General features: G+C 39.0%; 1 protein-coding gene across 3 annotated transcripts in view; it reads right to left on the minus strand.

Moving 5' to 3' along the window:
* Positions 1 to 12826: 12826 nt before the first annotated feature.
* The window catches only part of LOC129763140 (twitchin), an 85161-nt gene continuing 84211 nt past the window's right edge, over positions 12827 to 13776 (minus strand). For all 3 annotated transcript variants that reach the window (XM_055761941.1, XM_055761940.1, XM_055761939.1), the window contains one exon: positions 12827 to 13744. In XM_055761941.1, coding sequence (XP_055617916.1) covers positions 13113 to 13744 — 632 coding nt within the window. In that variant the 3' untranslated portion in view covers positions 12827 to 13112. The remainder of the gene's footprint in view (positions 13745 to 13776) is intronic.

Here is a 13776-nt window from a genome sequence, read left to right on the forward strand (position 1 = left end):
AGAATGAAGTAGCAGCAAAGTTGTACTCTAACGACAATGCAGCAAGTTATCATAATGTGTATAGAATTATAAGAAAATAATGGAAAAATTAAATTATATACAACAAAATTGTTAGTTGATAAAAATAAATGTTGATAAAAAATAAATACTAAAAATTCTAGTATTATTATTAGTATCTCCTAAACTCCGATAAATATAGGAATTATTTGACCAAATTGTAGAGAATTATATTTTTTTCTTTTATAAATGTTGTGTTCTGTTGGCGCAACATGTATAACATGTTAAAAGTTTGTATTAAGATAAAAAAAAACATTTTTTAATATCGCTACGTTTTATATCAACCCACATGTGTTCAAATGATTATCAACGTAACTCCTAAACATATATTTTTACCATGATGATGTATTTGGATAAGTTGTTGGAAATTATAAGCAAATTCATAAAATTTTATGAACATGACGATATAACATGACAAACATATTAAATGGGAATATTTACTATAAAAAAGACAATAAATTAGTAATATGTTTCAAAATATTTCGAGAATGGCTGCATTTAGATGGAGATTTATAATGAGCTTTTTTGTTTTAAATCACATCAGGAATCATAATTTGTGGCTAAAAATGATTGTTAACATACAAAAGTTCGAAGTTTCGAGAATTCATAAAAATTGGATGTTCCACAAAGTTCGTCAAAAATAGTTTTACCATCTTGGACTTATTTTTTAAATTTTCTACATGACTTCTATTTTATATGAAAAAATTTTAAAAAAATAAAAAATATGTATTTTGGATATTGCAAATTAAAGTTTTTTTTTGTAAATAAAAAAAGAGTACTAATTTTTGTCTCAGTGTATATTTTCTTTCATGTTCAGACATCAATACTCTATAACTCTTTCTAAGACACTATTTCGGTACGACTCATAGTTTTTAAGATATAAATTATCGAAGATTTCTCCTACTAAAATCGATACGCCCTTTTGAAAAATTACGCTTGAGTCAAAAAAATCCCAATTGCTGTGGAAAACTCATATTTCCTTCAACCCAAACGGAATACAAACTCTAATTCGAATCAAAAATACTCATGTTTTGTTATTTGTCGATTTCATTTGGAATTGCTCATATTTGCTAATTGAACTGATTTTCAGTTCGCAGTATGTTTGTGCGTGCAAAAAAAAGTGCGGGTTTCGGCCAATGTTCGTTTTTTCGAACAGTCATTTCCCGGAAAATGGAAGATAGGAAAAAATAAAATTCTTGAACATTGGGGTTTCTTTAGCATCAGTAATCTAAATTACACCAATGGCTTTCGTAAAAAAAAAATATTTTTACAGTCTGGTCGTTAATGGGTTAAAGGAGCCAAACTCTTAACTATATTTCTACTAGCATATATTAACATGTTTCCTTAATTCTATGGTTAATAAAATAGGAAAAGGATGGAATGTAGGGAGATGTGTGTTCACACTCACACCCACAATCACATTCACATTCTCATTCACACTGACACTTCACACTCAATTCTTAAAACTATCCTTACATTTAATATGTATTTACCATTTAACTGTTAATCTCTCGTTCTTAGATGTTGCCACAATCGGCGAGTTCGGCGATAGCTCTAGAATCGTGATAGTAAGTTTGGTGAAATTGACGTGCTTTTTGAGCGTAAATTTATTCCAACGCGAATGCTCGAGCCACTGAACCGTGTGTTGTGTAAATTACTGTTTTGTTTAGCTCCTCGATTCCATCGGTAAACAAATGGGCTCCTGTTGGTTGAATCCGTTGACTGCGACCAAAGCGTGGTAACGGCAGAGCGTCGCCGGTCGCTAATCAAATCAACCATTAATATTCATTGGGAGTTCAAAGGAACGCTCAACGTCATTTTGCATACATTTAGCTTCTTGGCGGAGGAATACATTAAACATACAGCAGATTACCGCTTCGGTCCGGATACAATTGCCTGAACGTCTTCTGGTTCGCAGTCCCGTCACACGCACACTGGCACGCGAATCCGCCCGGCAGACAATCGTGGGTGGTTCTCGAGAAGCTGAGTGCGTGCTTGTTTGCAAGCAATAGTTACTCTGCGCTCCAGATGGAATAATGAATCAGCCGATAACGGTGTGTGCTTTTCCCACTCGAGGAGTGCGTTTCAGATTTTGAAATTTCAAGATATGTAATCAGCAGGACGCTCGGTGAAACTTTTTCCTCATATGGGAAATAGAAAACAAAATTAACTGTGTTGATCACAATTGAAGATATCACGTTATCAACGGTACATGCAATGTGGTTTTCCTGCTTTTCAGCTCGAAAAACCTGGATTTTGTGTGTGGTTTTTGACGTTCGTCTACATCTAACAGATATACATTGAAGGTAAAATGAAAATCTGAACACTGAACATGTAGGAAAAAATGAAATATTTCGAATGATTATAACACGAGTATTTCTTGATAGATCGCAACGATGTTCGGATCAATGGATAGGAAAAATTTATACGCATCTATCACAATAAATCAAATTTTATTTTTCTTGTGATAAACAACTGAATATTGTGAAATGAAAAGCATTTTCTAAATCTCACGTTTTGATTGGCATAATTTGTGCTCCTCAAATTTTTCCATTTTCCAAAACATAAGCAACCAGAGTAACAACAGGAAACGGTTTCCCCAACCCAGACGTCAAAACCAAGGAACCTGGGAAAATTACCACTGAAAATACATGCAAGCTTTTGTACTTATTTGCGGGCAAAAGTATTCGCAAATCGTCACTACAGACACTAGAGGCGAATGAATTTTCAAGTTCAAATTCTCCATAGTATAAAAAGATGACATTGAAGTTATTAATTGACGCAAGCCGGTGGTATTTTTGTTTTTTTCATGAAACAACTTTTTTTTTTAATTTCGATTTTTCAATTACTATATCGATTCAAATGATTGAAATATCAAATTGTGCTAGAGCTTTGAATAATTATTACACTTGCGAAAAAGTTAGATTTTGTTTTCGTGATTAATGATTGTATTTGATACTAGATGACCTGGCAAACTTCGTCCCGCCCAAAATTTGTTTTTTTGTTATGAATAGCAATAAAAAAAGTCAATACCTTCAAACATTCACGTTTTCTTACTAAGTGTAAGTTCATGAGTCCAATCGCAGAACTGTTCATTGATTGATTTTCTAATCGACCCCGTTGAATTTACCTTTTACTAAAAAATTCCGATAATATCCGATTATTTTCAGACACAATTCTCGTTCAATATTTTTCAAACACTTGCAAATAACATGTTTCTCCGTTACATGGAATAAAAGTTTGGTACAGAAAATATGATAGAAAAAAGACAGACCCCTCCCCTCTTCTCCCCTTAGAGAGGGGGGAGGAGTGTCCATTCACCATAGAAACGTTTCGTGCCCCCTTAAATCTTCAAATGCCAAATTTGGCTCCTTTAGCTTGATTAGATTTCGAGTTATGAAGAAATTTGTTTTTCATTTGTATGGCAGCCCCCCTAAGAGAAGGGGGAGGAGTATCTAACCACCATAGAAACATTTATTGCACCCTAAAACCTTCTTCTTATATGGCACTAACGTTCCTAGAGGAACTCCGCCGTCTCAAAGTAGTATTACTTGCGTCATTTTCATTAGTACTTAGTTGAGATTTCTATGCCAAATAACACGCCATGATTGCATCCTGAGTGGCAAGCTCTAGAATACGCGTGACCACAGCGCAAGTCAGAGGAAATTTCTTCGAAGAAAAATTTCCCCGACCAGAACGGGAATCGAACTCGAACCCCCGGCATGTTAGGTTTGACGCTAACCACTCGGCCACGGGAGCACACACCCTAAAACCTACATACGCCTAATTCGGTTCCATTTGCTTGATTAATTCTCGAGTAATGTAGAAATTTGCGTTTGATTTGTATGGCAGCCCCCCCTTAGAGAGGGGGGTGGAGTGTCTAACCAGCATAGAAACATTTATTACACCCTAAAATTTCCACATGCCAAATGTTATTCGATTTGCTTGATTAATTCTCGAGTTATGCAAAAATTTGTGTTTCATTTGTATGGCAGCCCCCCTTAAAGAGGGGGGTGGAGTGTCTAACCACCGTAAAAATATTTATTACATCCTAAAACCCTCACATGCCAAATTTGATTTAGTTTGCATGATTAATTCTCGAGTTATGCAGAAATTTGTGTTTCATTTGTTTGGCAGCCTCCCCTTAAAGAGGGGGGTGGAGTGTCTAACCACCGTAAAAATATTTATTACACCCTAAAACCTCCACATGCCAAATTTGGTTTCGTTTGCTTATTTAACTCTCGAGTAATAAAGAAATTTATGTTTCATTTGTATGACAGCCCCCTCTTAGAGAGGGGGGAGGGGTCTGAAAATATCATAAGAACCTTCCCCGACCCCAAAAATCCCTACATACCAATTTTCATATCGATCGGTTTAGTAGTTTCCGAGTCCATAAGAATCAGACAGACAGACAGACAGAAATCCATTTTTACATATATTTTTATATATAGATCTTTCTCATCTGATCTTTGACTTCAAAAAATCATGTACTGTTTGCACTGTTCCATTGTACCATGTACCATTGGAATTATTCATTGTAGAGAAAAATCATGAAATATGAAAAAATACTCATTTGTTTACTGGAAAATATTCTACAGGGTTTTCCAACTTTAAATTCCGAAAGTAAATTGAAATAAAACACAGAATTCGAATTTCGATGAAACTTTTATTTCAAATAAAAGTTTGGTTTATGCCATTATGTGTGAAATACAACATCATTCAAATGTCCACCTAGGGCTTCCTTGCACACCTTGATCCGGAACAGGTAATTTTCGATGACTTTTCGGCACATATGGGGTGGTATCTCGGTCATAACTTCACGAATGTTGTCATTCAAATGTTCAAGAGTTTGTGGAGAGTTGGCATAGACACGGTCTTTCGCATAACCCCACAAAAAAAAAGTCAAGCGGGTTCAAATCGCATGATCTGGACGGCCAATTGGCATCACCAAAACGCGAATTTATGCGTCCCTCAAATTTCGTTCGCAATATGGCCATGTTCGGTCGTGTTGTGTGGCACGTGGCGCCGTCCTGCTGAAACCACATGTCATCCGTATCCATATCTTCAATTTGTGGCAAAAAAATCGGTTAACATGCGGCCATAGCGCTCACCATTCACAGTTACCGTCTCGCCGTCCTCATTTTCAAAGAAATACGGCCCGATGACTCCACCAGACCATAATGCACACCAAACAGTGACTTTTGGCGGATGCAATGGCCTCTCAACAATCATGTGTGGATTTTCTGAGCCCCATATATGGAAATTTTAGGTGTTCACATAGCCACCGAGCTCGAAATGTGCCTCATCGTTGAAGAAAATTTGATGCGAAAATTCAGCATTTTGCTGCTGTTGTTCGTTCACCCAATCGACGTATGCCCGACGCATTCCATGGTCACCACGCTCTAATTTTTGTACCAGTTGGACTTTATATGGATGTAGGTGCAAGTCCAAATGCAAAATTCGCCACAATGATGTGTTTGACAAGCCCAATTGCTGAGCACGCCGTGGAATCGAAACATTCGGGTCATCCTCCACACTGGCAGCAACAGCAGCAATATTTTCGGCCGAACGCACATTACGATGATGCACAGGTTTCACAATATCCGCTACGGATCCAGTTTGTTCGAATTTACGCACTACATTAGCGATTGTGTGCTCTGTAGGCCGTCCATGACGACCAAAATCCATCCGTAATGCTCGAAAAACATTTGCCGGTTTTTCATCATTTTTATAGTATAATTTAACAAAATTAACACGTTGTGCGATGCTAAAACGATCCATATTGTAAAATGGCAGACATTCAACTAACGATATGACGCTTTGGTTGACAGCTATGTCAAACGGTTGTCAGCACTGGGCTGTATACTTTCGGAAGTCCGAAATGGAAAACCCTGTATTTACTTGCTTACTTTATATCTATATTTAATTACTACAAATACTAGTACTTACGTCTTAACACCGCCGGCAATTTTTGTTATGAATTCATTTCTCCGTAATGTAATTTATTCTGAGGTCAATGTGAGAGAGGTGAAGTCACCATCCAACAGGGAGACAGCTCCAAGCCGCCGAGGTGACGCAATCCGAGTCGAATTCAATGTACATTAACCTTTGATAGCCTCGAATCTCTCGTTTGTTTGATGATGCTTATACATAGTCTTTCTAAATTTAGATTGCGTACTATCATTCAATAAAATTTTCGTGAGAAACATCACACGCGGAAAAAATCTGTACCAATCAGTACTTTTTGACGAAAATCTTCCAGATAAATCTGTACGTGTGGCAACACTGGTCGTGACTCCTAGAGTTCATCTTAGAAACATTTTTCTTCGATCCAGTAAATACTTTTCGTTCGAACAAATCGCACACAGAATGATTTCCCGCACCCGCACCCACACAAAATAATATTAAAATCACTCAAAACCTTTCAGTAACCCCTCGTTTCTTCGTGTCATTACAGTTAGAGCTGTGTGGTAATGTTAGCAATCGATATAAATGAAGCGTTGTTTACATTGTATTGAAAACGGCATTAGATAACGATTTTCTCAATTTTGTTTGAACGAAAAAATTGTGTCAATTAAAAATAGCAATTTCATGAGTCTTCATTATAAAATCAACATTTTTCATTGCCTTTCCATCATATTCAGCTGGATTCAATTTAAAAAAATTGAACCAAACATTTTATTCCAATGGGACGCAAAATAAAAAAAAAGAAAACAAGTACAAAAAGTCGAGTTCGAGAAATAACAAATCACACAATAAAAACGAAAAAGATTAAAGCATCAATATTTAGTGTGGCCTCCTGAAGCTTCAATGACTCGTTAAAGACGTTTGGACATACTATCGACCAAGTTCTAGAGGTGCTGAGGGTCGATTTCGTTCCACGACTTCTGGAGAGCCGCGAAATATTAGTGATACCATTAGCGTTATTAGTGACACCATGATTCACCACTTTGCTGTCGAGAATGGCCCACAGGTTCTCAATCGGGTTGAGATCAGTACTTTGTGGTGGCCATTCAAGGGATTTTATTTTGCATGAACGGAAATAGGCTTTGGTCTACTTAGCAGTATGCTTTCGGTCGTTTTTTTTATAAATTCGTTTATTTTTACAGGCTCAGTTGCATAAGTTTAAAGGAGCCGAAATCTTAAATATATTTTTAAAACTATATATATGAACAATTTTCTTAAATCTATGGTTAGTAATGTGGGAAACCGATTACTCGCGGTGGACTCGAGATTAGAAGGGTGACATATTTTTCTCAGGAAAAGGATGGGGTATAAGGAAATTATTACAATGTTGATAATCACACACACTCAATTCTTAAATCTATTCGTACATCTATTGTGAATTTACATTTCATTTTCCTTTTTATAGCAAGCGGACCAATTACTCATAAAGGAAGAAATGGAGGGTATAAGGATATAAGGATAATCACACACGAACATCGATAGATTTAAGGAAAACATATATTTGGGACATGTAATCAAGGTCTAACCGAGCCAACACATCTCTCACCGGCACATTGGGCTGCCTTCCTCTAGCCCGAAGGGAGTTCTCTAAATTCGATCTGGCAACAAGATACACCTCACACGACCAAACAACGTGTTCGATGTCGTGGTAACCTCGGCCACAAACGCAGATATTGCTGCCGGCCAGATTGAAACGAAAGAGTAGCGCGTCTAACGAACAGTGATTGGACATGAGTCGGGAGAAGGTGCGAATAAAGTCCCGACTCAAGTCCAGACTTTTGAACCATGGTTTGAGGCTAACCTTAGGGATAATCGAGTGGAGCCACCGGCCCAATTCACCTTCGTTCCATTTGCGTTGCCAGTTAGCGATGGTATTTTTACGGACTAAAGAGTAAAATTCATTGAAGGCGATTTGACGCTGATAAATATCGCCTTCAATCGCACCTACCTTTGCCAATGAGTCAGCCCTCTCATTACCCGGAATTGAGCAATGAGAAGGGACCCACACAAAGGTAATGACATAACAGCGTCTGGATAAAGCACTCAAATTTTCTCGTATTCTCTCAAGGAAGTACGGCGAGTGCTTTTCCGGCCTCACTGAACGGATAGCTTCGACGGAGCTAAGACTACCCGTTACAATGTAATAGTGTTCAACAGGTCGTGAGGCGACGCTGTCCAGCGCCCAGTGTATCGCTGCCAATTCAGCAATATACACTGAGCAAGGAAACTGAAGACTATGGGAGGTGCTGAAAATTTTGTTGAACACTCCAAATCCTGTGAACTCGTTTATAGTGGACCCATCAGTAAAGTACATATTATCACAATTGATACCCCCATACTTTGCATCGAAGATCGTTGGAGCGATCCTCGATCGTTGATAATCTGAATATTCATGGATATCTTGCTTCATGGACAGATCAAAATGTACAGAGGAATTGATGTAGTCAGGAAAACAAACACGGTTGGGAATATACGAAGAAGGATCAACCTGCATGGAGATGAATTCATGATATGGGCTCATGAATCCAGAGTGAGAATTTAGCTCGATCAGCTGCTCAAAATTTCCGATCACCAATGGGTTCATAACCTTACACCGGATGAGGAACCGAAGAGATAATAAATTGAAGCGATCTTTTAGTGGGAGTACGCCTGCCAAAACCTCGAGACTCATGGTATGCGTTGAGGGCATACATCCCAACGCAATACGGAGACACAGATACTGAATTCGCTCGAGTTTAATTAAGTGTGTTTTGGCTGCTGATTGAAAACAGAAACTGCCATACTCCATCACTGAGAGAATAGTTGTTCGATACAACATTATAAGATCTTCGGGATGGGCTCCCCACCAGGTGCCGGTAATTGTACGGAGAAAGTTTATTCTTTGTTGACATTTTTTACTCAGATACCTAATATGGGCCCCCCAAGTACATTTGGAGTCGAACCAAACCCCAAGATACTTGAATTACATAGCATGAGTGATCGGTTTACCCAAAAGTTGAAGCTTTGGTTTTGCTGGTCTATGCTTCCTAGAAAAAACCACCATCTCTGTTTTCTCCGTGGAGAATTCGATCCCTAGCCCAATGGCCCAGGTTGAAAAATTGTTCAAAGTATCTTGTAAGGGTTCTTGTAGGTCGGGTTCTGTTGATCCTACGACAGAGACCACTCCATCATCTGCAAGTTGTCTTAGGCTGCAATTTTGTGTAAGGCAATTGTCGATGTCGCTTACATAGAAGTTGTACAAAAGGGGGCTTAAACATGAGCCCTGGGGAAGGCCCATGTAAGAGACCCGACTTACTGCCGAATCTCCGTGAGAAAAGTTCAAATGTTTCTCACAAAGCAAGTTATATAACATATTATTCAATAGAGGCGGCAGACCCCGAGAGTGTAATTTGTCTGACAAATCCTCTATTGAAACAGAATCAAAGGCCCCCTTTATGTCCAAGAATACTGAAGCCATTTGTTTTTTTCCGGCGTAAGCCATTTGAATACTTTCGGTCGTTGTCCCGTTGGAAAATGAAGCTGTTTCGTAGACCATTTTTTCGAAGCGATTCTTTCAGATTGTCCTTAAGGATGTCAGTTCGTACCAGATTTCCAACACCAGCAAAGTAGAAGTATTCCCACACCATTACATTGCCTCCTTCGTGCATGACTGTAGCCTGCAAATGACGTTCCTGTAATCCTTCATCATCCTTCCGCCGCACTCTTTCTCGCCGCTCTGCGTTGAAAAGCTTATATTTCGATTCGTAAGTCCAAAGTACTTTTTTGACGTAGAACTACGTCTTTCAGGAAGGGTACCAAATCAGAAAACAGGTCACGTTTTTATGAAATAAAGTTAACGTTAATAACTATTTTCACTGTGAACGATTTCTTATGATTTGCATACCAACCGAATTGGAAATTCTCTAAGATTTGTCATTTGTCGGATAACTGCCAAGTTTTGATTGGCACGATTTACGGTTTCCCCAACACCGAAGTGCCTGTGGAAATCCGCTCTGCAAATATACATGCAAGTCGGGGGTATTTTTGTTTCCACCGAGCTGTGTTTTCCTAACACGGACTTCAAAATCAATGTGCCTGGGGAATCCGCTTTGTCAAAACACGAAGTTGGGGGTCATTGTGCAGACCGGAATATGTTTCCCTAAAACGTATTTTTAAACTGAGAAGCCTAGGAAAATCGTCTTTTCAGATACTAGAGGTGAATGAACTTTCGCGGTTCGAGAACTGCGTAAACATGAGATGTGCAATAATTTCAGAGGGAAATGTAAAATACAATGATTTGACAATTCTTCCGTTCTCATATTTTGGTAGTCCTAGGCATCATATCAATCGAAAAGGACGTTCATCGAATTTATTTGTAACGGAGAACATAATCTATTTTTAAATAATATTCGAAGTGGTAAACAAGTGGATTGCATAATATAACTTCGTAGTTCTACGTCGAAAATATGCGGTTGTGTCCTAGATACAACCCCTTACAATTTTTTTTTTGGGTTTATTAACACGTTTCCGGGCAAATTACAATCGTTTCAGTTTGTTTTTCTTGCTGATAAACGGACGTGTTTTTTTTGTGAAACCGTAATGAGCCTCTTTCGGATCTGTCAGCAAACGAACAGTAAACTTTGTGCTTGCGCACAATTTCATGGACTGCTCCGCGGCTTATTCCGAACTCCCTTGCAATCTTCCGCTGTGAAATCTGCTGCAAATGGTCCTGAACAACAAGATTTCTTCATGCTAACTTGCATGCTAATTTTCTTTCCACCCATTTTGATTTTGTTGGAAACTCTTTGTGTAGACATCAACGATCGGTTTTTATGTGCCAACGTAAACAATAGTTTGTTTATATAACGTCAACTGAATAACTCAAAGGTTTTAAATAATATCGCACAGCCCTTGTTGTCACAACATGTGGAAACGAGGGGTTCTTCTTCTTCTTCAATGGCACTAACGTTCCTAGAGGAACTTCGCCGTCTCAACGTAGTATTACTTGCGTTATTTTTATTAGTACTTAGTTAAGATTTCTATGCCAAAATAACACGCCTTGAATGCATTCTGAGTGGCAAGCTCTAGAATACGCGTGATCACAGTGCAAGTCGGAGGAAATTTCTTTGACGAAAAATTCCCCCGACCAGAACGGGAGTCGAACCCGAACACCCGGCATGTTAGTTATGACGCTAACCACTCGGCCACGGGTGCACTAAACGAGGGGTTACTCAAAGGTTTTGAATGGTTTTAATATTATTTTTAAGGGGAAGGCTTTTATTTTTGTCATCGCATATTTGGACCCTTCAAAGAAGTCATGTAAGGAAGTAGAAAAAATGGGTGGATTATATCTATGATATAACCACAAGGTTGACGTGGAACCTTAGCCTAGCAATTGCTTGGAACTTAAAAGTTCATCTAGCATCTAGCGTCTGCACGACTTTTTCAGGTTCCTAAGTTTAGAAGATCGTGTTAGGGAAACATATTCTAGTCTACTCAAAGGCAAGCGAGTATAAAAGTACTCGCAGTTTGCATTTATTTGTCAGTCGGAAAAAAATTATCTCCAGCCTGCATGAATTTGCAATGTCAATTTCCTCCAGGCACCTTGGTTTTGAAATGTCTGTTAGGGAACATATTTCGGTGGGAACAAATGCTCTTCCTACTTTCATTTGTTTGCAATGCCGATTTCCCCAGACACCTTGGTTCAGAAGTCTGTGTTGGGGAAACACATCTCAGTGGGAACAAAAATACCCCCGACTTGCATGAATTTGCAATGTCGATTTCCAGCAGGCACCTTGGTTTTGAAATCGCTGTTGGGGAAACACATTTCAGTCGGCATGTTTCTGCAATGGTTTGGTTTGGTATGGTTTTTGATTGTAGAGATTTGAAACTTTTTCAGTTCATTCATGCAATGCCGATTTCTCCAACGCTGCATGGTTTTGAAGTCTGTGTTAGGGAACATTTTTCGGTGAGAACAGAAGTCCCCCTACTTCCATGTACTTGCAATGCCGATTTCCCCAAGACTGCTTGGTTTTGATGACTGTGTTGGAGAAACCGTAAATCGGGCCAACCAAAACGAGTAGGTTAGGGCGTGTAGATAACGCGTAACATTTTACAGTTATTCAATTGTTTATCTAATGAAAAACAACATTTTATTAATTGCGATAGAAGCGTGGAAATATTCCCTATCAATTGATGCAAACATCCTTCCGATCATGTAAGAAATGTTCGAGTTATAAGCATTCGAAATCTTTTATTTTTCCCTGCATGTTCTGTGTTTGGGTTTTCATTTTACCGCCCATATACACCGGTTAGACGTAGTCCCACGTCAAAAAATAACAAAAATGGTAAAACTTGTTAATTACTTGGTAGAGCAATAAATCATATGTGTTTAACGTGCATGTCAAAAACTAATTCGAGTGCCAGAAGTTCATCAAATCAAGAAAATTCGTGATTCGAGAAATACGTAAAATATAATGATCGTTTGACCATTCTTCCGTTAACATAATCTGGAAGTGAATGTGAATGAAATGAAATGATCAATGTATCATGCTATACGTAACATGCTAACGAGTTGTATGACCTATTCATTCAATTGATTTGTAACGAAGTATATATGGTGAATTCAATCGAAATCGGAAATTGTTTGCTTCAATCAATGCAAACAAACGATTACTAAGCCAACGATAGTCCTACGTCCACCTTACGGTTAGATCATTGATATAACATCCATTTTTTTACTCTGTTCAGAAACCAGGGTACATCCATAAGATGTATCCATGAAACTAATAACTCAAAGTTAATTGGAAATAAAACCACCGTGTTAATTAACTAACATTTTCGCTCTTTATTATTATTTTTATGGGTTTTCGACGTTTTATATCAACAGTTAAAAAAATCAATGCTTGCACCTTACGCTCTGCTCAGTAGTCGAGAAATAAATAATACTTTACAAAAATTACACAAATTGATTGGTTCAGCTTTATCGTTTCGAGCTAGAAGTACAAAAATAACCTAAAAATACCAGAGAAGAAAACATTTCTTGCAGAAACTAGAAATTGTGAGCTTGCTTCTACCTAACTAGGACGAGCGTGATGCGCTCTCTCTCTCTACGCACTAACATTGACCGAGAAGGAAGCGAGTGCGTCACCGTGGCGTGTCACCACCCGCACCTGGTACTGGCCGATATCCTCGAACGAGCACTTGGCAACGGTGAAGGTGTACTTGTTGTCCTTCTTCACGAACCGATATCGGTTGGAGGACTCGTTGATTGGTTCGCCGTCCTTGTACCACTCCAGCTTGGTCGGGGTGTCGTACGTTTCACAGCTGAACACGGCCTTCGCCCCATCCAACACGCTCAGAGAGGCCGGGAACTTGGCGAAGATCGGATTTTCCTTCTGGTCGGACTGAGACAGCACGGTGATCGTGCAGGAACTGAAACTCTCTCCACCCTTGTTGAACGCCTCGCACGTGTACGTGCCGGCGTCCTCCGGGAAGATTTCGGGGATATGTAGCGAGTACTTGTCGCCATCGTTCAGATACTCGAAGTCGGGCGTGTTCTTTATTTCGCGATTGTCGTGCAGCCAGATCACATTGAATTGATCCGGACAGGTGATGTTGCAGGTGATCGTTATTTCCGAGCCGTCCTTGTAGTAGCCGGACTCGGCGTGCTTGTTGATGACCGGGGCCTTGATCATACCGCCCTTCTTCTCCGCGGGCCGAGCCGTTGAACCAGGTCCCTCTGTGGAAGAAATAGAATGGGATGATTCAGGG

Source organism: Toxorhynchites rutilus, chromosome 1 (genome assembly GCF_029784135.1).
Source record: "Toxorhynchites rutilus septentrionalis strain SRP chromosome 1, ASM2978413v1, whole genome shotgun sequence".
NCBI classification, from domain to species: Eukaryota; Metazoa; Arthropoda; class Insecta; order Diptera; family Culicidae; genus Toxorhynchites; species Toxorhynchites rutilus.